Source organism: Lytechinus pictus, chromosome 3 (genome assembly GCF_037042905.1).
Source record: "Lytechinus pictus isolate F3 Inbred chromosome 3, Lp3.0, whole genome shotgun sequence".
NCBI classification, from domain to species: Eukaryota; Metazoa; Echinodermata; class Echinoidea; order Temnopleuroida; family Toxopneustidae; genus Lytechinus; species Lytechinus pictus.
The window spans coordinates 14,941,309-14,965,669 of record NC_087247.1 but is presented as its reverse complement, the minus strand read 5'-3'; the positions used below and the strand labels follow the sequence as shown (position 1 = coordinate 14,965,669).

The following is a 24,361-nucleotide window of genomic DNA, read 5'->3' as shown; positions in this document are numbered from 1 at the left end:
TGTGTACAGTCAATGCAATATTAAATTACGATAGGAATACATGTAGCTGCTATGACCCCCCCCCCCCCCCGAGTAATAAGTAAAACTTACCTTTCTTATCTTTTGATAATTTAAAATGTGAAGTATTATGAAACTTTCATGATTTAAAAAAGCCTTACATATAAGTACCAAGAAAATTATGCCTTTGAAAATCATATAGCACTGGTAAATGTTAATGTGTAATGTCAGTTACTGACAAGTAATAATAAAATGTTCAAATCAGAGAAAAAGAATTAAGAAAAAGGATTTTTTTTTTCATTGAAATGTTCCTAGAAACTCAGGTATACTTCCACATCAAGCTCACTTTCATGTGAAGCCCTGCACAAAAGATACAATGCAATGATTCCACACGTTTTACTTCCATGTGTTATCTCTATGGCAAATTAAGTGTAACGTCAGTTAATACCAGCATGGTCATGGAGAAATTATCATAGTCCCCAAAAGACAAAAACAAATTATTTAATATTTTGACACATGTTAACCTAGTAACAAAGGTAAATTTACATAGTCAAATTATTACTCTATCTACTCAGGGACATGAGATATTTCAATTTTACTGAACACCCTGAAACTGCATGTCCTTTTTGCGTAACGTCAGTTACAGACACATTTTCGCTTGCTGATGCGTAACAAAATGTGGTTACATTGAAAAACTTAGTATCAGAGTATACAGCAAGGTTCACTTTATTAACTCTATCAAAAGCAAACTCCCATCATTTGTTGTTTTAGAGATACACACAATGACAAGTGTGTAAAATTGTGCCTTGTAACGTCAGTTACCGTGAAAATGCCCCAATGGAGCTGAATGTTTCGACAGACTAGATGTTTCTATGAACTTGCTCCTCCATAAATGATTTACTTACTGTCTATATGCCAACACGTCATCTTCGTTCACAAAGTAAGAATGAATTAATCGTTCCTCCAATAGCAACAAAAACATATAGTAACCATTCATTTGCTAATGCAGCCCCTGTTTTATGGAACAAACTCCCAAATTCCTTAAAGACAATTGATTCAGTTGACAAATTCAAAATGGCCCTTAAAAATGTCTTATTCAAATTGTACCTTAACTCAACAAAGTGAACTCACCAACACATTTTTTTCTTTATTATTATTATCGTTAGATTATACATGTATATTAAATTTGTAAACAATTTCAGGATGACTCTCATAGAATGAGAAAATAGCCAAAGCAGAGATATCTGTAGAAAAGAACTGCCTCAAAAAAAGCTTTATTTTCTGTTGGGGGTGGGGACCCTGGGGATGGGCAAGACACACTCACCCCACCCCCGATGTAAACTCATAAAGTATTCCCCAAGTTAGTTAGTCTAATGTTAATCTATAAACTGATACCTTGATTTTGACTTAGGGAAAATATTGGGCCATGGTTCAGAAATTTGGAGTATCAAACTTAAATCTATTCTTTTTTTTTTTTTTTTTTTTTTTGGGGGGGGGGGAGTGGATATGAGGAGATCTGATATTAAAGATGTCAGATTCAAAGCTGTGGTTATCTGCAGTGTATTTTGTGAGAATGAAACAAATTAATTTATTGTACAGTTCTGCATGTAGTCCTATGCTATGTGCAGGGTAGGCCTAGAGTACATTCAAATCATTTATACTTCATAGCTCAATAAAATGCAATACCAACTCCCACACCCCAAATTGATGTTCAAATCAAAATAATTTCACAACAATTTGCTTTTTGTTGATCCATTTCTGTGAGGCAGCATTTTTTTTTTGATAATGAATTCTTTCACTATTTGCAATGTAATATTTTCTCTTTGAGAGAATCATCCCACCTCCCTCTCTTTTTTTCTTCATTTTTCTGTGTTAGCTTGCTCTTGAACAAATATAATATGAAAGAATTGAAACAGATGTGTGGGCTGAGGCTGATGCTTTATTTGCTTTTCCTATCTGATGTGAATAGGAATGAAATTCTTTAATCTTTTGCCTCTGTATGTTTGCCTTGATCATCATAAGAATGATGATTTTCTAGAATGCATTCATTCCATTGAGATCATTGAAAAGAGAAGATTGGATTTAACTCCCTGCTCTACTGATTTTCTATGTCACTACTGTATGATGCCTTTGAATGTGATTGTTGATGTCAATATTTTAATATCCAACAGCTTGGCACAACAAACAGGCCCCTGATCAACTTCAACTATGGAAATCCAATGTCATAATTTTTCATTTATGAATTATACACCAAATGTCCATTTTCGTCAAGACAATGGTGTATCATCATATTAAGAAAACTTTTGGATAGGCATATGGATTTTAGATATATTGGGATTGCTGGCTTTCCATAGTTGTGGTTGATAAGTCCGTAACTCTTTAAGACGGGGCCCTTGTCTCCTTGTTGATGTTAGACTACAAACAAATGAAAATGAATCTATGTAACATTATTAATTCAATGCTTCAATCTTTGATTGAGATACATGTACATGTACTTCCTTTGTTGACCCAAATAGGAAGAAAGGTTAATCTCTATCAGGTCTGCATAGGCTACCACTGTCTGTTACTTTATAGGAAATGATATTCCCTGCAAACACACTGTACCATTATGTCTATGAATGGACTGAGCAGATGTTCATCCCTGTCATATTCTTCATGCGTATTCACACCGGCCTGATTGGATAAAATACCTGGGTTTTTCTTCGGAATCGGGCCCCTATTTTGCAAGGGATTGTGATATCGATCCAATCAATCTTGACTTTGGAAAACCAGTATGCCAAAATCTAGAATATCCTTTATAAATCACCATCATCTAAATATGACAAAGACCTATGCAAAGTATGCATTGTCATTGTTTGGTCCATAAAAAATGATATCATTGTTTACATGATGAAGTGCAACTAGCAGGCGTTAATCCGGAGGGGGAGGGGGGGCAGAAGATGTAGGTGCACCCAATGAAAACGACTTATGAACTTTTTTTTTTTTTGGGGGGGGGGGGTGCTTATCAAATATTTGTGATAAATAGCAACCCCCTCAAAAAAAAGTGTGGATCATTGGCTGAGCTACATCAGTCATACTCCTTGTGGCCCCAGGTATTCTACCCTGATCAGAAAATGTCTATTTTTTTGCCTATATGTGAAAGTAAATATGGTAACCTGTAATACTCCCCAAAACAAAAATGCATGCAATGTTAGGAGATTAATTCATTTCAATATTAGGAGACATTTTGCAGCCCTCGCATCTTAGGATTTTTGCTGTGTGAAAGCAAATTACAAGACATCTTGACCTAAAGAAAGATGAATGCTCATCCTTTGTACACATAGTAATGTGAAAGTCTGGCTGCGTATTCGTACACGATTATGTATGTATGTATTGCAGCCTGGTGTACATGGGAAGTGCATATCTGTTAGAGCCTGAACCCCGAATTCTCGCTGTTACTAAAAGACCTAACTGGTATTTTTTTTCTTGCCAAGTTGATGTAAATACACCTCTTGATCATTATGAGCTGCCGATGATGACCTTGTGCTACACTTTGAGTGCGCTGGAGTGTACACTAATCCAGATCAAAAGGTTTTTGATGAGTTCTATACATGTATAAACACAGTATACTGCACTGGGAACTTGGTGGTTGCAGAAATCAATATTTCAAACCTTTCGAGGGAAAAGGGACGAATTAATCCTGTGTTACTACGTGATAGCAATTAATTAGCAAATATATTTTTTTCTCAATGATTATGTGTTTTGTAAATGTATACTAGACATCATTTTTTACTGGTACTTAATATAGAATGTAAATATTTTGGCCATATATGTAGAGCCTAAATCTGCAATGCCGTCCTGAAGGTGTTATGACGAAACAAGTGACAACAGCACTATCAGAGGGTAAAAATGTTTGGTATATACACGTAGGCCCTTTAACGTTAAAGTTGAATCTTACATCGCTGTAATTAAATTATGTGAGCTGAATTAGCAACATGTCATATTTCTTTATTTTCTTGTTCATATTCATACAGAAAATGAAAACTAAACATGCATGGATGTTATTAAAAAGCAAACGATCTGTCATCTTTTGTTGAGGCTGTTGTGGGGGTGTGGGTTATCCATCATATGAATAAAAAAAAGATTGAAAACCATTCATATTTACTCCCACACATATACAGTATTATAGATGATTATTTTCCCCAGGGTTCGCTCCGTTCTAGCCATGCATTGAGAGACCTACAGGGTACCAGTACCTTGTTTTATTGTTGCAGTCGTACAAAGATTATTAGGTTTAATATTCTTACAAAGATTATTATATGTAGGTTTAATATCAGTATGGAATAACAAACATATGTATTGGCATTTGGTTGAGATACCAGGGCCCCGTCTCACAAAGAGTTACGATTGATCCAATCAATCGTAACTCTATGGAAATCCATCAGTGTCATACTTTTTTCTACGAACAATTTGCACAATGTCCTCTGTAAACAAAGAGAAGTGCAGTCAATTTTCAAGAAAACAATGAATGCATGAATATACATCATAGCTAGAAAATATTTTGAACAAACGTGCATAATAGATGTTGGAGTTGCTGGCCGTCCATAGTTACGATTGATCAGATCAATCGTGACTCTTTGTAAGACGGGCCCCAGGTGTCATAATACTTGTCAGTTAATACTGTACTTTAGAATGAATGGCGGGTTACCTGTACAGTACACTACAGACTGCCAGACATGAGTAATTAAATGCATGTTATAGACAATAAGCACAGAAAAGGCCTCAAATGTGTATTTATTGTAGAGGTATGCTTACAATTAAGCCTACATGCGGACAGGAATAATTAATTACACATATGTAGTGGGCTGTAATGGGCCAATTAATTAATGAACCTTAAATCACAATAGAATTGGAAATCACATGATGGCATTTATAGTATAGAGCATTGGAAAGAATGATAGATTGAGTTTGTCTACACTGAAAGCCAAGTGTTTGGGAAAAAGTGGTATTGGTAGAATTCAAAAGCAAAATTCTTCTTCAAGAAGATGTAACATCCTTGGTACATATAGGGTGAATGAAAGAGCGTGTTTATCAACTCTTTTTTTGTCCCCCCCACCATTAAACCTAATTGGCTACGGAGCTTGCTTGTATCAGAATTTGTTAACATTTAGTAATAAAATTATAGGACAATTAATGTGCAGGCAAATTATTTTTTTAAGCTTACTCGCCCAAATTCGATGCCTATACGCACCACTCTCATAATTTGCTAATGAGATTCTCATTTTCTTTTATTTTCTTTCTGTAGGTGATGTTGTTCTTCAAAACCTATTTGTGAAGGAAGGTGCTCTGGTAATTATGATCTTTCATTATTCTTCATTTCATTATAATTTCAATGAATTTACGTCAATAGGGCATTCAGATGCTGAATATCTTAATTCTTCGTGGATGTTATATCTTTAATGTTATAAGCATCTATGATAGTATTTTGAACATGTTATGTACTTGTATGTATCACGCTAATCTATTTTACTGTGTCTACTTGCTTAGAATATGATAATTGTATCATTGTAAATGTTCAAATTCATAACAAGTCTGTTTTTGCATGTCCTGAACAGGGCTGCTACATTTAGGTTAGACAGCAAAAAAGGAAATAATACTTGGCTTGCTGGCTTTACGCTGGCAGTTTACAGCTCGTGTTCATACAGTACATACACGTATAAATGTAGCCAGTAGTCGAGTACACATTATTGAGGGAGAAAAAATCAATAACAACGCTAATCCAGGGTCTTGAGACCTTTCAGTATCACCGTACAACTGATATCCAGAGCTATCCCTGGTTTGAATGTATGACACAAAGAGTGTTAGATTCCACGCTGTAATAGAGGTCTGAATAGTAGACTATTAAAGAGAAATCCAAGGGAATGGTTTGTGCCTGGGCTAGCACCATAGGCTAGTCTGCAGGCACAAACCCACAGTGCATAATGCAGAGTCTGAGTTTGGAGACTACATGTAGATACAGTGATTTACTGCTCCCACCAGAACAGAGGGTTAGAGTCTAGTCTCCACCCTAGACACAGTATAATTTGGTAAGGTGTTGAATTAGAGTCTGTGCTCGGAGACTACCTAGCATGAAACAGACATTGGACTAGGTGTCTTTCAAGGCCAAATACATTCTTGTATTGCTCAATTAAGGTCTGTACTTGCAGACTAGAGTGTACTGAAGTACAATATGGGCATCGTATAATGATTGCATTTTATGATTACCGTTTATTGGTTGGCATTTATTAGTTTAGTACTTGTATATAAAAAAAGGGTTGGGTAAAAATATGTTTGTTGTACATCTTTTTGGCCAAAATCTTGTAGTATTCTTGTTCCTATATAATTGCTTACCAGTATTTTTATTGTTTACAAAAAGGAAAGCAAGTTTCATTGTACATGTAGAAACTAACAGGCAAGCTTGTAACATCAAATGTCGGTAATAAGTACCTACATGTAGTAACAAACATTTATAATACAATCAGGAAAATATATTGATCTATATGAATCATAGTTATTGTACCCTTTTGACTTTGATAATGCATTTTAATTTTTTTTTTGGAGATACTATTGAGCTAATATAATTTGTAAAAAAAGAATAGTATGACATTCCGTGGAACATGCAAATATGTACTGTACATAGTCGAGAGGCTACAGAAGTAATTTACAGATTTTATGTGATGCGTACATGTATTGTGTATGACTAAATTGGCATGGGGAGTTGGCTTGTGAGAATGTCACATATATGTCTAAGCCTTGTATGTGAAAGAAGTGCAGGCCATCCTAGATTTTGGACAACAAGAAAACTGATAATTCCTATTTCTCAATTTTGATGGTAAAAGAGAGGATATAACACGCACAATGTTTTAAATTGATATCAATATGTAAGCAGTCCTCGATGTTGACATGCCAAATGAAATGTAGGCCTACCTATATTCAGGGGAAAATACTCACAGTATTATTCTGATATGAAGTTGCTTTTGTGAGTTATGTGTTTACAGCTATTGATGTACACATGTAGACAATTGGTATCGTGAATTATAGTTTGTTCGCTGCTGTTTATACCAGGGAGTTGGTCATACCATGGACCTACTACTCCATGGTTATAGTTACATGTATACCCTGTCTGGCCAGCAAATATGTGCCAGATTATTGAAACATGCTGTGCTCGCTATGAGAACATTGGTACTGGTAACGATTTAGGAACGTGGTCATGGCTGACATCACTGTGCCTCTCAGTCAAAGGGATGAAGTTGGAATGTTTTCAAGATTAAAGATGATATGAACATCTGTGAGTTTGTTGTAATGTTTACACTTTCTGAGTGTACTGTATACTTGGTAGAGAAATTTGAAATCATGATGGACCTGTGAATGACATTTTTGTATTTAAATGACAAGTCCACCCCAACAATAAAGTTGATTTGAATAAAAAGAGAAAAATCCAACAAGCACAACAATTAATGAAAATTTCATCAAAATGGGATGTAAAGTAAGAAAGTTAATGTGTAATTGATTACCATACATTTCTTGGCTCAAACAAGTTGGCCATTATTGTCAAATAAGTGAAAAATGTAATATTGCATAATTCAAACAATACAAAACAAAAGAAATAGTGAGTGAGGGACATCATCAACTCTCTCATTTGCATACCACTGAGTTATGCATAGAACTGTTTTGTGGAAAATAAGTGAAATTCTAAAATGTCATAACTTTCTTATTTAAACATCCGATTTGGATGAAATTTTCAGTGTTATGCTCGGTTGATTTTTCTCTATTGATTCAAATAAAGACTTTCTTGGGGTGGACTTGACCTTTAAGACTTTATCTTCATCCATCCATCTTTAATTAATGGATGGATCATGGATGGATGGATGGATTGATGGATAGATACATCTAGGAAGACAGATTTAGAGAACATTCATGTAGACAGAAATATTTGAACGTGATAAATCAGATAGGACTATAGAATAGATAAACACAAGAGAAAGGACAATATGATGTTCACGCTCCTTCTCGAACTATACAAGAATAGAGGCTCACTCCATTACTGAATGATAATATGATAACCTGTAAAAAATCTTTGAAACAGCAATCCATATTTGAATTTGATTCATGCAGCTGGGTTTTCCCCATAAATAAAATACAACATTGGTCCTACAGTTAAAGAGAAGTCTTGTGAATATCAATACATTATTCTGAATTCTTTGATGACTTTTGGTCATGAATTAATGATAACTTATTTATTACAATATTGAATTATTGAATTGAACCAGGGGCCCTAAATTGTTTTTTTTCACAAATGATTTGTAGTTATGGTCACTTTAATACAACCATGGTATGTGTACTGTAAATGTAAAGTCTACCATGGTAGCAAAATAGCTAGGGCTCAGTTGCCAATCAAAATCAATCTTTAAGACCTACATGTATCATGGTAAATTTATCATAAAACTTGTGTATAAAACAGGTCCCCTGCTTAAGATTAGCAACCAATTGATGTCTGTTCCAGTAGTATACTTGATGATAATGAGATACAAATGACACTTGTCCCTTTATTGATGGTGGCACTGTCACTGTCAGTGATACTGGTGATGACAGATTATTGAAGTCATGGTGAAAGCATGTTTGGCCTCCTGCTTTGTGGGTTTGGTTGATCGTTCATCCATCATCCAAAATGGAGGCTGTCTAGCCACATATGACATTAGATGCATATATTTGAATTCAGTTTATTATGAAAAAAAACATTATTGCTTGTACCCCCCCCCCCAAATTTATATATATATATATATATATATATATATACTTTTATATATATATATATATATATATATATATATACTTATATATATATATATATATATATATATATATACATGTTATATATAGGCCTGTGATGCTGTATGATGAAGAAATAGAGAAATCAAGTCGGCCTTAATGTGTGAATGTGGTTTGTGAATACACAGTTCTAAATTTTGGAGATCATGCTTTAACCATGTCAATGGATTTTCTAGATTTATTTTCAGTTTATGATTCATGTCTACAATAGTTGTCAGTCCTGTTTTCGCTTTGTCCATCAAAAGTTCTTGAATGGTCATCCGATCTCAAAGAAATTGAATATGTACTATGTATTCAAACATTTTTCCAAATTAAGAACAATGCAACTTTAGGCATATTAACATCTGACCATTCACAAAATGACATGTGGGTCTAACTTCAAAGGTCCTTTGTTGTTTATTCATTTCAATTTTTATGTCAATATCAAATTGAGTACTAGTGTTCATTTCATTAATTTACTGTAGAGGGGAGAGGGGGGGGGGGGGCAATCTCTTGCACAATGGGCTAATGACCCACAAGGTGGGTTAAACTTTTTTGTGTTCCAAGTGTGTTTTTTCTTCTAATAAAAAGAAACACATCCATGATTGTATTGACCATTCAGCAGAAGTGAGGAAGAAAATTGAAGGGGTCAACCTGCTCTGATAAACGACCCCTGGGACAGGAAACGATGCCTGGGAATGGTAGCTAATTAGATGTGTAGGGTCCAGTAGACAGGCTGTGGTCCATTGACCTCATGAGTACTTGTAGGCCAGACACAGAGGGCTTTTTACACGAGAAGTTGAACTGAAAATAATTCTTCCTAACATTGGTGGTTATATTGGTTACTGGTATTGGTTATTAACTTGATTTCTCAGGAAGCATGGTTTGTAGCAAACAAGCAGGAAACGAGAGGCTAAAGTCCTCTCCAATGAAATTATTTAATTTTACTTTGGGTTCAAATTCTCATGTGAAAGCACTCACATGTTGTCTGCATATATTTGTACTCGAGGATAAATTTCAAAATTAGTTTCTTGATTAGCTGCCTCTTGCCTAGATTATAATAGGATTTGAAAAGCCTGAGGACAATACACGAAAAGGCAGGTCAATAAATATTCTGCATTAGGAGGGGGGGGGGGCTGGGGAGGAGTAGAGTTATTGTTGTTTGCCTTCGCTTTAGGGTTAGGAGTTCTTAGGAAAAGATGATGATTCAGTGTAAATGTTCATTTATTGAAAGTTTGAATTAACGTTTCATTCAACATATGTACAGTTCAATGTAAAAAGTCACAAATCGTTGTACACAAGAAACATTTGGTCCTGCATTTGTTACCAGCAGGCCAGGGGCTTTTGGACAAAAATATTTTTCCCAAGGCTCTCTAGGGCATTTTAGGAACAAATTTCACCCCAAGCCCCCATGTACTTTTTTCCTTCTTGGGTACAAGAGTCACTTACATATGAGGTAGTGTGATTTGACCAGCAGGATTTGTACAGCACCCTTCCGGTTCCCAGGGTGCCTCTGTAATCCAAAGTTAATTTGCTTCTGTAGCTGCTTTGACTATGTATAGAAGAGACAGAATGGTATAAATGTATTCCACCCCCCCCCCCATTACTAAGCCAACAAAATGGTAAGACCACCAAATAGTATCAAACTGCAATTGAAGGTTTACAAATTAATAGGATTACCATTTTATTATTATTTAGGTTAAGGTGGTTTTTATAAGTTTTTAAAGGTTGAATTTAACTCTTTAGTTAAGATGAAGGTTGGTAACATCAGAAAGCTCACTCTAAAGATTCTGTTGGAGAATATCTACTCTCCTCTAGTCGTAGCAACTATCTTGTGTTTTTCCACTCTCCACCCACGTGTTAAATGGGCACCCCATAGGATGCGAATGCTTATGTTGTACAGGTATGCCTAGCAATTGAGTCTTAGAACTCTTTTTGGAATGCTCCCCAGGGAGTGGAGAAAGTGCACATTGTATGCGGGCATGCCAGGATCTGATGACTGGGATAATAATTACTGTACTATGCAAAGCGCTTCTAAGCAACTATTAAGCATTATGCGCTATATAAATGTAACTATTATTTATTAATTGTTATTAGTGTCCTTGTCACTCTTGTATTTCTTTCTTGTTTTGATAGGATGAACTTGACCTTCCAGTTAAGATCAAGGTTGGTAACATTGGAAAGCTCACCCTGAAGATTCCATGGAAGAACATCTACTCTGCTCCAGTCGTAGCCACTCTTGAAGGATTGTACGTTGTTGCAGCCCCAAATGCTGGTAAGACATATTAGTGGTTAACTAAGACTGGGTCTGTTTCTCTTCTTGTTCAGCAGAGATTTCACCAAGGACCTTTTCGTGGTGGAAGTTATGGATGTGGGGAGTGGTTTCATGGGGATGAAAACTAGTTCCCTTTTCAGGGCTTCAAACATTTAGAATACAATTTTCTGTGACAGTGAAGAATTTAGTTCCGGGCAGGTTGGTGTGATATTGCATTGAGGGGTGTCGTGGTCTAGAGGATATGACTCTCGTCTTTCAATCTGAGGGATGTGGGTTGGGTACAAAGCCATGGCATGTTTTCTTTCAGCAAGAAATTTACCCACATTTTGCTGCACTCAACCCAGGTTAGGTGATTGGGTACGCAGTAGGAATAAATTTCTTTAATGCTTGAGTGCCTGATCAAGGTAGTAGCCATGTTAAAGCTGGGATAAAAATAATGATATTAGATGCAGGGCCCGCTGGGAAAATAGTTTTCAGAACTGAAGTGGCTACCCTGGGTATAATATGTTATTATTATTATCATCATTATCATTATCATCATAATAATCATCATCATTATTACTATCATTACGATAATTATTTAGTGCCAGTTGGAATTTTTCAGCGATAAAGGTTCTACGCACTGTAGAGCCAATACTGTTGTTGATTGGGTCATTTTCATTGTTATTGTTGTTGTTATTATTATTATTATTATTATTATCATCATTATTAATCATCATCATCATCACTACTATCATTACCTTAATTATTTAGTGCCAGTTGGAATTTTTCAGCAATAAAGGTTCTACGCACTGTAGAGCCAATACTGTTGTTGATTGGGTCAGCATTTTTTGTTCTGTTTGGAAGTTTTTATCTGTAATGCTGTACAGACTTCAAAAGAAATTTTATGGTTATAGGTGTACAAAGAAGTTATTAAAACTTCTTAGATATTCTAGAGTACTATACACATAAGAATTTACATGATGTGTACTTTGTGTAGTGCCAATGAAGGTTTGGTAAATGATAAATCAAACTTTTTTTTTCTTTAAAACTTGTGGCTCCTTTGTGTCAATTACGGATTTCAACAATATTCAACTGAAGTGAGCTAATGAGCTAATTGAGGCTGCTATGAAAGTGTACTATCAAATCAATCAACCGAAAGTCACTGCTTTTTATTAGGCTATTGCCCGTCATTGTCTTCTGAAATGTAGTAAATGCTGGTAATTGTTAATTTTTAATATACAGTACTTTTAATAGTGAAGTGTAAATTGATTTATGTGAAGTCTGTTGACCCTAAAGTACATGTATGTGACTGTACTCTTACGTAAGTGCAGTTACTAGTTAAGTTTATTTCCAATTTTTATTGTAGCAGAAGAGATTATAGAGAATTGATATTTAAAAAAAATGTTTATGTATATATATATATATATATCTATATATATAACACAGATTCAAGAATCAATTCACTGATTTATTCTTTCCTGACAAGTAAGATCCTATATATTGATGTAGAAATATAACATATCAATGATAGCCAAAAAATATTAGCTTTATGATAAAGGAAACTGATAGTAAGCTTGAAGAGTTGATAACTAAGAATTTATAATTCACGAATTGAATTACATCACATGACTATAATCAAGATGTCACAATCTAAAACACGTTGAATCTCTATTTACTTTTCGTTATACACTTCCTTTATTATCTTTTGTTGCAATCAAAATTTTTTATGCCTACTATTGGGAAACTGCATGATGATTAAAATGCGCACTGTGAATGGTGTATCGTAGAGCCTTGGGCTAAATTTAACAGTGGGTTTTTTGTAGCTTAAAGTACATATTAAATGTACTTTGATCCAGCTCAAGACAGGAAGTGCATGTGTGGTAGATAAAAATTAATTTTGTTTATTTAGATAGAGTAATCAGTTATCTTTACTTTTCATTTATATTGTACGATCTATTTTTTGTTTGTTCATGTGTATTTTATCTTTGTATGAAACACATACAACATAGAATCATATCATCGTATTGTTTTCAGCACCAAGAAGTACATTCTACAAGAAATAATCCTCCACGGTTTACTGTTATTCAGAAATCAGAGTAGTAATTTAATGTTATTATAAGGGGGGGGGGGGTCATCCCTTCCCTAGCCTTCACCACCAAACTGATGGATGCCTTTGAAAAAAAAAAGGTTAACATGATATATACCGGTACATACCTGATAGATACTTATTTAACACCATTCTAAAAGAACGTCAAAATGTGAATTACCATCTTGACAAAGGACACTTGTGCTGCAAATCAAAGTTTCTCTTTAAATACTAACAGATTTGTGCAGATGATGATATGAATATTTTTTTGTTGTTGTCGTTGCTCCATCAGATATCAAGTACAATGCCGAAAAGGACAAGAAACAGAAATTTGAAGCCAAGCAAAGAACTCTACAGAGAGTGGAAGATGCCAAGACCAAAGAGAAAGAAAAGGATAAAGGTATTATATGCATTAATCGCATAAGAGCTTTCAGATGCAACAGCCCATCGATATATATAAATGACATACTGATACGAGCGGATCAAGATGGCCCCCAAAATTCCTATATCTGTATGTCCTACATGTATGTTGATAAGAGGAAATCTCTCAGTTTTAATGCAAGACATAGGCATGGCCAGGATTGAAAGGAAAAACTACCCACTTTTAACGCACCATTATCTATCTTTCTGCGGTAAATTATCTTTGACTGTAAATAATCTCAAAATATCTTCAAATTGATAATATTATGGGCCGTTCATATTGTAGGGATGGGGGGGGGGGGATGAGGCTAAGCTTATCTAGTCTTTGAGGTCTTATCCTTGACTATGCTAATATGGTGTATATATATTTTTCATTTTTATTTGAAAATGTATTTATCTGATATCTCCACCAAACTGTATGTGGATCAAGTTTGTCTATGTCTAGATCAGAACAATTCTTTCATTTGTCATCTTTCTTTCTTAAAGTGAAAGACCCCAAGGCAGATTCCTTTGCTGAGAAGCTCGCCATGCAGGTCGTCAAGAATGTCCAGGTGAAGGTTTGTGATATTCACATCAGATACGAGGACAGGACGACCAATCCCAAGGCTCCGTTTGCTCTCGGGGCTACGCTTCAAAACATCTCATTGGAGGTAAATCGGGTCCTTGTTTCACAGAATATTAAAGCTAGAATTTTGTGACAAAATGAGCCTTCATCCAATCAATGCACTCTATTGCAGTTTTACTGTGGTGTGTTGGCTCAGTTGGTAGAGCGTCCGTCTCACAACCGGGAGTTCGGGAGTTCAAACCCCGGCCGCGTCAGACCAAAAGACGTTAAAAGATGGTAGTTGCTGCTACCCTGTTTGGCGTTCAACAATTAAAGGGATAGAGTCTCGTCGATCTGGCGCTGCACAGCGGCTGCCGGGCCCACGATTAATTGGGCAAAGCAAATTTTTGGAGTATTTCATTTCATGTCTATTTCGAACGATAAAATATGGATGGATGGATAATTGTGTTAAAGTCAAAGGAATGACTGTCGATTCAATACATATGTATTTTTAAAGACCCATGGTTACAGCTTGATTATACTGGATTAGCTTTAACATACATAGTGAAATTCCCATTGTACGTGTGATTAAAAGTAACAAACCAAAAGTGCATGCATGTGTATAAAAGTAATTAGTGCAAGTATGAAGTTAAATACCACTTTAACAATTCATGATAATTTTTTTTTCTCAAACAAGTCCTTTTGTGACATACATGTACCTAACACACTTTATCTAATTGCCATTTGTTATGATTTTATGTTTTTTTTTTTCCATTTCAGACAACCGATGAAAATTGGCTTCCTTGTGTTGTAGACCAAACAGTCCAGCTTGTACATAAGGTAACTAATTTTCCCTTTTGTTCTTTGCTTTGGGGGTGGGGGGGGGGGGTAGGTAAGGATGGAGACTTGATTATCTATGGAGGTTATTGGAATACATAATGACATGATTTAACTGTAATAATGTATTATTTTTTAAAGCTTTGTGTTGTACATTGTAATTAAGAAAGAAACTGTTCTTATAAGTGATAAAAACACCCTTGTAACCAAAATTTTCTTTGTGTATATTAACTTAATTTGTTATGAAAAAAGACCGTAAGGCTATAAAGCATGTGAATAAATTTGAAGATCAAAATAGTCCCCTGCCTTATAGGGTATTGCAAGAAACTTGCAACAATTGCAAGCCGATTTTCTGTCTTAAATAAATCATAAGTTTTTTAATTAATTGCAAATTTGAGATTGATTGGTAATCTGCTTCTTGAAACAAGCAGTGAAATCTGATTGGTTACAACTAAAATTGATCTATCAATTGTAAACTGCCGCAGATAATTTGCGATTGATTGCAAATATTTTCTTGCAACATCCCCTAAGGCTAAATAACATGACCCCATCTATTAAAGAGTTGCGATCGCTTTTAAGTTCAACTCAAATTGATGGTTATCCAAATCCCTATCTCTCAGCTACACAGAGCAGTCCCAATTTGAGTTTGATTTGAATCTTTGTAAATCGTTTGATTGAATACATCGACCATGTTTTTGAGATTGATCTTATACTGTATATCTTGAATCGATCATAAATCTTCACGAGATGGACGTCTGGGTCCTGTCTCACAAAGATTTGTGAGATACGAACAAGAAAAGTCTTAATATCCTAGACCTACCACATCGGAGACCACTTTGAGAGGCTGTTTCCGTAGAGACGTTAATGGGCGATTCTATACGTACGTATCTTACGGGACATTTTTTGGCAACAAATTTATAGTCTCCTAGCTGAATGCTTGAGCAATAAAACTTTCTATTTTGTCAATGATAAAGTTTAATAGGGTAGTGATGTGAAAAACTGATTACCAACCAAAGTGAAAAACTGATAACCAACCAAAAATGTTTGAGTACGTTTCATACGGGATTCAGAAATGTCCCGTACGACACGTAACATTTTCAGCCCTAATTTATCAATGGAAAACATATTTTTGTTGGTTGTCTCTTTTTTACGTGACTACCCAGTAGTACTTTAATATTACCACAAAACAAATTGAAACACCTTGTTTGTTTGGACACCAAGTTGAAAAGTGTTGTGAAAATGGCTGATTTTTCTAGCATGGAATCGCCCTAATAGAGACTTCTGATAAAGCAAGTGATAAGCGTTATATAAGCAAGTATAATTATTTTATTTGTAATAAGTATGATTATATAGTACAAGATACATGATTGGTGACACACCAATACAAGATCGTCTTTGAAATATGTGTATTTAGTTTTTATCACTCTCCCGGTTGCTCTAATTCTTCAATTTCTCAGATGCTTCGACTTGATTCTCTAGCTGTCTACTTCAACACAGGGTCTGATATGTATACCACCAAGGATAGGCAAGAAATGCTGGTAAGTATTCGTATCGAGTTACATATTTAAAAAAAAGGACCTGGGCCCTCTTTCATGAAACCTATTTTCATTCACAAATACTAGAAATTCATGATAACTTTGATCTTGATCAATCCAAATGCAGGATTTCAATTGTTTTATAAACAGTAGCTTGTAACTTGCCATTGATAACAAGCTAATGAAACAGTCTTGTGTGTTTTTTTACACAAACTCTAGGCCAGGACCTTATTCTTGAAAGGCTGCAGAGGTAAACTATGTTGTAAAATTATGGTGTTATTATAATTTCTTAAAATCAGTAATAGTTGGTATCCATTATTTCAAGTTTTCTGTTTTTGTATGAAACCTATAGTATAATGATGAATACAATTGACTTTTGTTAACACTTTAAGCATGATACCAGTTGTTAAATAAACAATGAGCATAAAAACCACGGTTTAAATGAGAGTGAGAAAAGCAACCATCATTTTCAATTCTGTTTTGAATGATTAAAACTCAAATAAAAAGAAAAAAAAAAATTTTTTTTTACTGATATAAGTTTGTATTGATATTTATTGATATTACGAAATGATTATGAACTTCTAAATTATTTGTTCTCTCTTTTGCATAAAATAGAATAGATTTTAGAATAAGATAAAGATTTGAATTGAAAATTCACAAAGGAATAAAGTCTTACAAATAAAATACTCTTTCCAAAGTTGAAATCTGTGGCAGTCGATAACACCATGAACTTATTGTAATAATTTTGTATTGTTATGATGGTTTTTGGAGAATGTAATGATATCAATAATGAAAATATTTTGGAATTATTTGATATTTACTGAGTAATCATCAAAGTGATATTTGCAGTTAATATTTATATCAACTTGATATTGTGGAGCATTGTGACCCAGTGGATTGTTTCCAGAATTTGAAACAGAAGGTTATGGGTTCGAATCTCAGCCATGGCGTAATTTCCTTCCGCAAGAAATTATCCACAATGTGCTGCACTCAACCCAATGGAGGTAAATGGGTACCGAAAGTGATTCCTCGAAAAGCTGTAAGCACCGGAATCGGCTGCCAAGCTGACGAGGGGTAATATAGAAGTGCCTTGAGCACCTAACAAGGTGGATAAGTGCACTATGCAAACATCCTATATTATCATTATTTTTGTTATCAATATTATAATTATAATTTATATTATTATTTTTTTTTAAATTATTATTATTATTGTTATTGTTATTATTATAATCATCATCATCATCATCATCATTATTATTGTTATGATTATTATTATTATTATCATTATCGTAATTATCATTATTATTAGTAGTATTGTTGTCGTTGTTGTTATTATTTCTTAATTCATTTTATCATAACAGGATATCATGAAGAGCTCTATTGGTACAGAAGGCAGTATACCAAAGGGATATCAATACTGTAAGTTGGTTATACAATTGTACTCTTCTCTTCTTTTCAAAGGTTTTAAATAGACTAATGTATCTAGTTGCAGCAAACTATGTTTTCATGATACATGTATATTCTCTAATATCATAGTTTATTATCATCATGCCACTGTAGATGAAGATCTGTTACTGAACTTTGACTATGTTGTGATATCAACATTGAAATCTTAACCATAGTTAAGTTTTGAAACAGTATTGTATCTTCGAAAGTAAATGGATATATTGCATGAAACCTGAACAAAAGGGTAATCAAGTATCACTGATCATTTTGTGTCTTTCACATGGTCAAGGTTAAAGGTCATTTGGGGTCAATTAACTTAGTATGAATGGTGTTGTTTTTTAATAAATTATTCATCTTCAGTTGTTTTCAAAGTCAGCACTGCTGATATATTGAATTCTGTAATGCAGGCGAGACTGCCAGAGGTGTTCCACTTGTTATAAACTTCCAGTGATCAAGCCATCCTCATCTCAGTCCCAGTTAAGGCTTAACCCCATACCAGAGTCCAACCTCTGATGAATGTTTTTACTTTATTATCTGAAATATCAGCCTAAGAATGGACACTTCTCTATTTCATTAATCTTCATTTGTGATTTTTGTTGTTGTTGTAAACTTGCAGTGATAGAGCCCATCTCATCACAAGCCCAGCTAAGGCTCAATCCCAAACCAGAGTCCAACCTATCTGTCCCTCAAGCCTATGTCAACTTGGTCATACAAAGCATTGGTGTGGCTCTCCGTCGCAAACAAGTAAGTTCTGAGAACTTCATTCTTGGAACATCTGGAGTACAATTCGTCGGCGGCGATCATCCAAACCATCGTATCACACATACGACAGCGCAAACCCATTTCAGAGAAAATTGACTTTAAAGTTTACTGTGATTTCCACACTTTGTTCCCCAGCCTTACAATATTTTCATTGCTAGAAAAATATGTGGTTGGAAAGACCAAGACAACTGCTTGACATTGGTATCTTCAGTTTTACACAAAACCAACGATCTGAGAAAATATTGCAAAAGAGCTACATGCTTGTAATTTCTGTTTGAGCGGTTTAGATTTTTCCTGTACAAAAATGCCATAGGGAATACAACAGCCCTGACCGTGATTTCAATGCGCGTGATCAAGCACAGCGTCACGTCGCTCTTTCACATGCAAAGTCAATGCAGTGTGGATACGACGGTTTGACTGGTTGCGCATTTGCATATATTTGGTGCTCACAGCTGTTGTTTGCTTTGCTATATTAGTACACGTTTCCAATGGGAATTGCACATTTAAAAAAAAATGTATGGCATCGCCATGAAAATCACCACATATGTCAGAAACTAAAAGAAATTGCTGCCTAGAAATGTAATTACATATAGAATAAAACTTGAACATTCATTTTCTTCAAAAATCTCACAATTGATTTTTTGACCAAAATTGACTCGTATGACGGTACGGATGAATGCTGACGAATTCTCACTACCCCAAATAGGAACAAAAATCTCATAATGCGCGAGACGAGATAATTTTCACTCCGTCGGGTCGTCATCACCACTTCCGGTTCAGAGTCATGCTTGCGCGAGGTTCGCGATACTGAGTTTTCCACCACGCTGAAATCGATGCCAATCAGCGTAATATGTACAGATTATAATACTTTTTATTCAATTTGGTCAGTTTTGATTCCATTTGAATTATAAACAAAAATGAAAAATATATTTCACGTGAAAATAATTTTTATTCATGTTTTTATTTGGTTATAAAAAAATTAAACAAAAATGAATATCTTAAAATTTTGCATTTAGCGACCGGCCTGACATCACGATCGTATTCGACTAGACGCTAAATATATACAGCATTCATTCCGTTCAATTTTTCTTCGACCACAAAATGGATAAAAAATCAGTTTCGGAACTTAAACAAATCTTAACTGACAGAGGAATACCTTGCAATGGAAAGCTTGGGCAGAATTAGTGACTTAATTAAGCAGAAAATGCCGTTAAAATGTATCGTGAAAGAGAGGGTTGTGATCACGAACTTTCCGAGCGAAAGCAACGTTGTGTTGTGCATGACGGCACTGTTGATCTGAATGGCAAAACAGTGCATTGGACTTCCGAACAGGAAGTTGTAATACCGAAAAGCTATCCCATAATGCAATGCGCGTTACAGGGATTTTCCCGGATCTCGGGGAAATCGCTATTTGGGGTAGCGAGAATTGTGATTAGTACTCATTGATTTGATTTTTGAAAAAAAAACATTATCATGATCATTATTTCAGACTTCTGATTTTTGTAAAGCATAAATGTAGAAATAGAGAAAGAGAGGCCTTGTGAATGCTATTTAAGTTAAGTATAGTCTTTTACGATTTTACCTTACAAATTTCTGAAATGATTCATTTTACCATCGCAACTTGGGAAATTTAAACCAAATCAATATATGACCATGTTCAATCATTTTAATTAAACTCTGTGCTATTTATCTAGACAAAATGATATAGTTCATATTTTTTTGTAGGAGTTGAGCAAGAAATACTAGATAGGAATGATGTTTTATTCTACACCCAAGTGCATGTGATGTGCTCAACTGTGCTATTTTTATTTGCAATTTAATATTTTTTTCAGGAAGAGAATAGCAGGTGGGAAAAGATGTTTTGTTTTTCAAAACAAGGTTCATGAGCTGGTACTTCATACTTATAAATAAACTTGATTTGATTCTTTGTTTGTGAATGCAGTACCGAGATGTGATGCAGCTGCTGGGATCGTTTGAGCGAATGACTCGCAACGAACCGTTCAGGAAATACAAGCCAGATGTTCCCCTCCACGGACATGCAAAAGAATGGTATGATACTGTTTCAAAACATTTTTAGGTTTAGTTTATTTCTTACTCCAACTTCAAGTTATACATGTACATACATAAATAAATGCACTTACATATGTATGTACACACACATATACGTACACCCATACAAACAAACATACATACATGGATGTATATAATAAACATAATTATCACATGGTTATTGAAACATTTTGTAAAATCTTTCAATAGCACTCTTTGTATAGCACAGTAATATTAGTTTTCAGACAAATTCCTGAGTTCAGGATCCAGCACTCTTTTTCTTTCCCAATTCCAGGTTCTTTTATGTACAAAATATCTAATTGTCGTTAATTTTCAGGCTTGATTCATTCTTGTTGGTACAGTGTTTCCCATTGTCATACCTATTGGCTTCTGCATATAAGTCTGATTACTATTGTTACAGCTGAATCACACTTATGATGTACCCCAAATGATCCCCATTCACATGTTCACATGTTCAAAACAGTATCACAATATCTCACCATTTGTCTCTTGTGTAAATGTTCCTCCCAGGTGGCACTATGCTCAGAACAGTATCTTGGAGGAGACCGTCAGACGGAGACATCGTATGTGGTCGTGGGCCCACATCAGCAAACACCGTAACCTGGTCAAAGATTACATCAGTCTGTACGTCAGCAAGCTGGACACCAACAAACCTTCCAAAGATCTTCTCAAGAAACTTGAGGTATGATCTTGATGAGTCAAAGCCAGTCTTGGCCTTGATAACCTCAGAACCTTAGTTGTTACCCTCACATTATTCTGAACCAAAGCCTTGTCTCAACCCTTCTGTCTCCAGAGAAATCATTATTCAAGTGATTGATGCTGGAGGAAATATTGAGCCTTGGCAAATTTCGATAAATCTTGTTCACACAAGATTGCACCTGATTATCTGAATAATGATCTTCAAATTTACAACACAACAAACTAACTATAGAATTAAACTTTTGATTGTGGAACTATTGTGCATGTTTAGTCCTTACCTAAACAGTAGAGAGCAGGTCAAGTTCAGTGCAAAAACAAGAATATGTATTGGTTCTCATCTTGTAATGGAGAAGGTATGAATTTACATTAGCAGAGAACTTATATCTCTGATTAATTAGGAAGTAGTCAAATCCTATAATTTTTGTTATAGATTTTTGTTGGTTTTTGTGGGACCTGTTTATCAAATAGTTGTGATTGATTCAAATCAAAGTCAAATTCTGATGGATCTCAATTTATGTACTTAAGGTTTTGGAATTTAAGATGAATCCCAATTTGAGTTTGATTTGAATCGATCACAATTCTTTGTAAAACCGGGTCCTGGTATCACAACTGCAGAAATTGATGTTGCCTGTATGGCATTGTTCCATTGTAGGATATGGAGAAAGAGCTTGACGTATTCAACATCACGCTGAGCCGACAACAGGCCGAGGTAGAGTTCAAGAAGAAGGGTTTGAAGAAGAAGAAAGAGAAAGCAGAGAGCGGAGGATGGCTCGGAGGATGGTGGGGTGGAGGAAAGAAAGATAAGAAGAAGAAGGAGGAAGATGAAGATGACCTATCATCTATTGCTGGTATGTTCATTAGGAATTTAAATATCCAATCCATTCCAATAGACATTTGATATTGCGCCATTTCCTTTCGGTTACAAAGCACTGCACCCACACTAAAACAATAATTCAATACCTCAAAATTGTCAGCTTAGTCCATGCGATTCATTGCGTTCTTAGCAAAATAGATGGGATTTAACGGCTTTCTTGAACTTATTAGCGAGGAGGCCATCTTGACTGTAGCAGGTAGACATTATATGGGTTCTCAGGGGGTTAGTTTTTCTTACTAAATCTGAATAGCAATTTTAGCCACAAGAGAAAAGCTCTCAACTAAGTGCTCTACAGTCCAATGAAAAAAATTGGCCACGCAACCGACTTTTTGTGTAGCAGTCATTAAAAGATGTGGCGCGAATTGCAATGCGATACCAGAAAAATAAATTCCTGGTTCTGTTTCATGAAACTTACAAGGTATACGTTACTATTATAAGTGACTATAAATTATGCCATCTCATTGGTGTATCATTGATTAATAACTAGTCAAATTATCCATGTGCCACGTAACATGTAAGATGTATTCAATCGTGCAATTAGGCATGATTGTAATAATAATAATAATAATAACGGTATATTTACCCAGGGTAGCCACTTCAGTTCCGAAAACTGTTCTCCCAGCGGGCCCTGCTATTATTATTACCCGGCTAAGCTAGGCTATCCATTCAGGTGCACACAGCTTTTTGAGGAATTACTTCCTGCCGGTACCCATTTACCTCACCTGGGTTGAGTGCAGCACACTGTGGATGAATTCCTTGCTGAAGGAAATTACGCCATGGCTGGAATTGAACCCACGACCCTCTGTTTCAAAGTCCGGAGACTAATCCGCTGGGCCACGACGCTGTGGGAAACCAAGCCCCTCCCCCATATGTATGCCAGTGATGTTTATGATGATAAATGATTATTGTTTGAATATTTTCTTAGATAAATTCCAGGAGGCTATGACAGAGGACGAGAAAGCCAAGCTGTATTCTGCTATAGGATACAGTGAGACTTCCGTTAATACTACTCTACCTAAAGATGTAAGCAAGCCAATTTACTTTAGATTCGTGTCACATTTGGCTTTCCATAGTTAAGTCACAACTTTAATCTTGAGTTTTATCTAAACCCGAGTTCTGAATATCTGCTGAAGAATTTGATATTCTTGTCACTTAGCATGCCATGGGTTAGATTTTTTTCAATTTTATACAGTGTTTTATTAAATCAGAACTGCAAAGGTAAATAAAATGATTGAATAATGATTTTCCGAAAGACTGTTTATTTCTGATCTTATTTAGCATGATTTAGAAAGAATATCCCATTGAAATGATTATCATTGAAGATAGTCCTTATTTTAATGTTTCAGTATTTATATTCCATTGCAGTACTTTAAAAAGATGTTCGAAATCTTTTATAAGCAATCAAGTTGAATGTCATGTGACATGTTTAGACCAATCTCAATTCATAAACTGACACAATTCTTATACTATTTGATATTGCTTTCAAGAAGTTGGAGTGGAGGCAAACTTCAAGCTATGATAAACAAGTGTTAGGCAATCAACTTTGATATCATGTGACATGTTTAGACCAATCACAAAGCCTAAACGAACCCAACTATTTCATACTATTTGGTGTTGTTTTCAGTAAGTTGGAGTAGGTGCAGAATTCAAGCTATGATAAGCCAGGGTGGAGCAATCAAGTTGGATGTCATGTGACATGTTTAGACCAATCTCAATGCCTAAAATAACCGAACTATTTCATACTAATTGATATTGTTTTCAGTATGTTGGAGTGGATGCAAACTTCAAGTTGTTGGAAACCAGTGTCAAGCTCTATGAGGATGACGATGATGAATTACAGATCATTAACCTTGCTGTCACAGACCTAGGTGCAGTCTTCAAACAACGACCAGCAGCAGAAGCAATCAAGTAAGAACAAAGAGATTATCAATAGTTTTCTCATTTTCTCTTGAATTCAGTCTAAATACACAGTATTGTCATGAAGGATTGAATTGAATATACTTATTGT

General features: G+C 35.1%; 1 protein-coding gene across 16 annotated transcripts in view; it reads left to right on the top strand.

Moving 5' to 3' along the window:
* The window catches only part of LOC129255853 (intermembrane lipid transfer protein VPS13A-like), a 110,256-nt gene that overhangs the window by 4,415 nt on the left and 81,480 nt on the right, over positions 1-24,361 (top strand). For all 16 annotated transcript variants that reach the window (XM_064096467.1, XM_064096463.1, XM_064096468.1 and 13 more), the window contains exons 2-14: positions 5,282-5,325; positions 10,960-11,098; positions 13,459-13,566; positions 14,073-14,236; positions 14,911-14,970; positions 16,425-16,505; positions 17,864-17,921; positions 18,565-18,692; positions 20,653-20,759; positions 21,291-21,462; positions 22,132-22,327; positions 23,279-23,376; positions 24,116-24,261. In XM_064096467.1, coding sequence (XP_063952537.1) covers positions 5,282-5,325; positions 10,960-11,098; positions 13,459-13,566; positions 14,073-14,236; positions 14,911-14,970; positions 16,425-16,505; positions 17,864-17,921; positions 18,565-18,692; positions 20,653-20,759; positions 21,291-21,462; positions 22,132-22,327; positions 23,279-23,376; positions 24,116-24,261 — 1,501 coding nt within the window. The remainder of the gene's footprint in view (positions 1-5,281; positions 5,326-10,959; positions 11,099-13,458; positions 13,567-14,072; positions 14,237-14,910; positions 14,971-16,424; positions 16,506-17,863; positions 17,922-18,564; positions 18,693-20,652; positions 20,760-21,290; positions 21,463-22,131; positions 22,328-23,278; positions 23,377-24,115; positions 24,262-24,361) is intronic.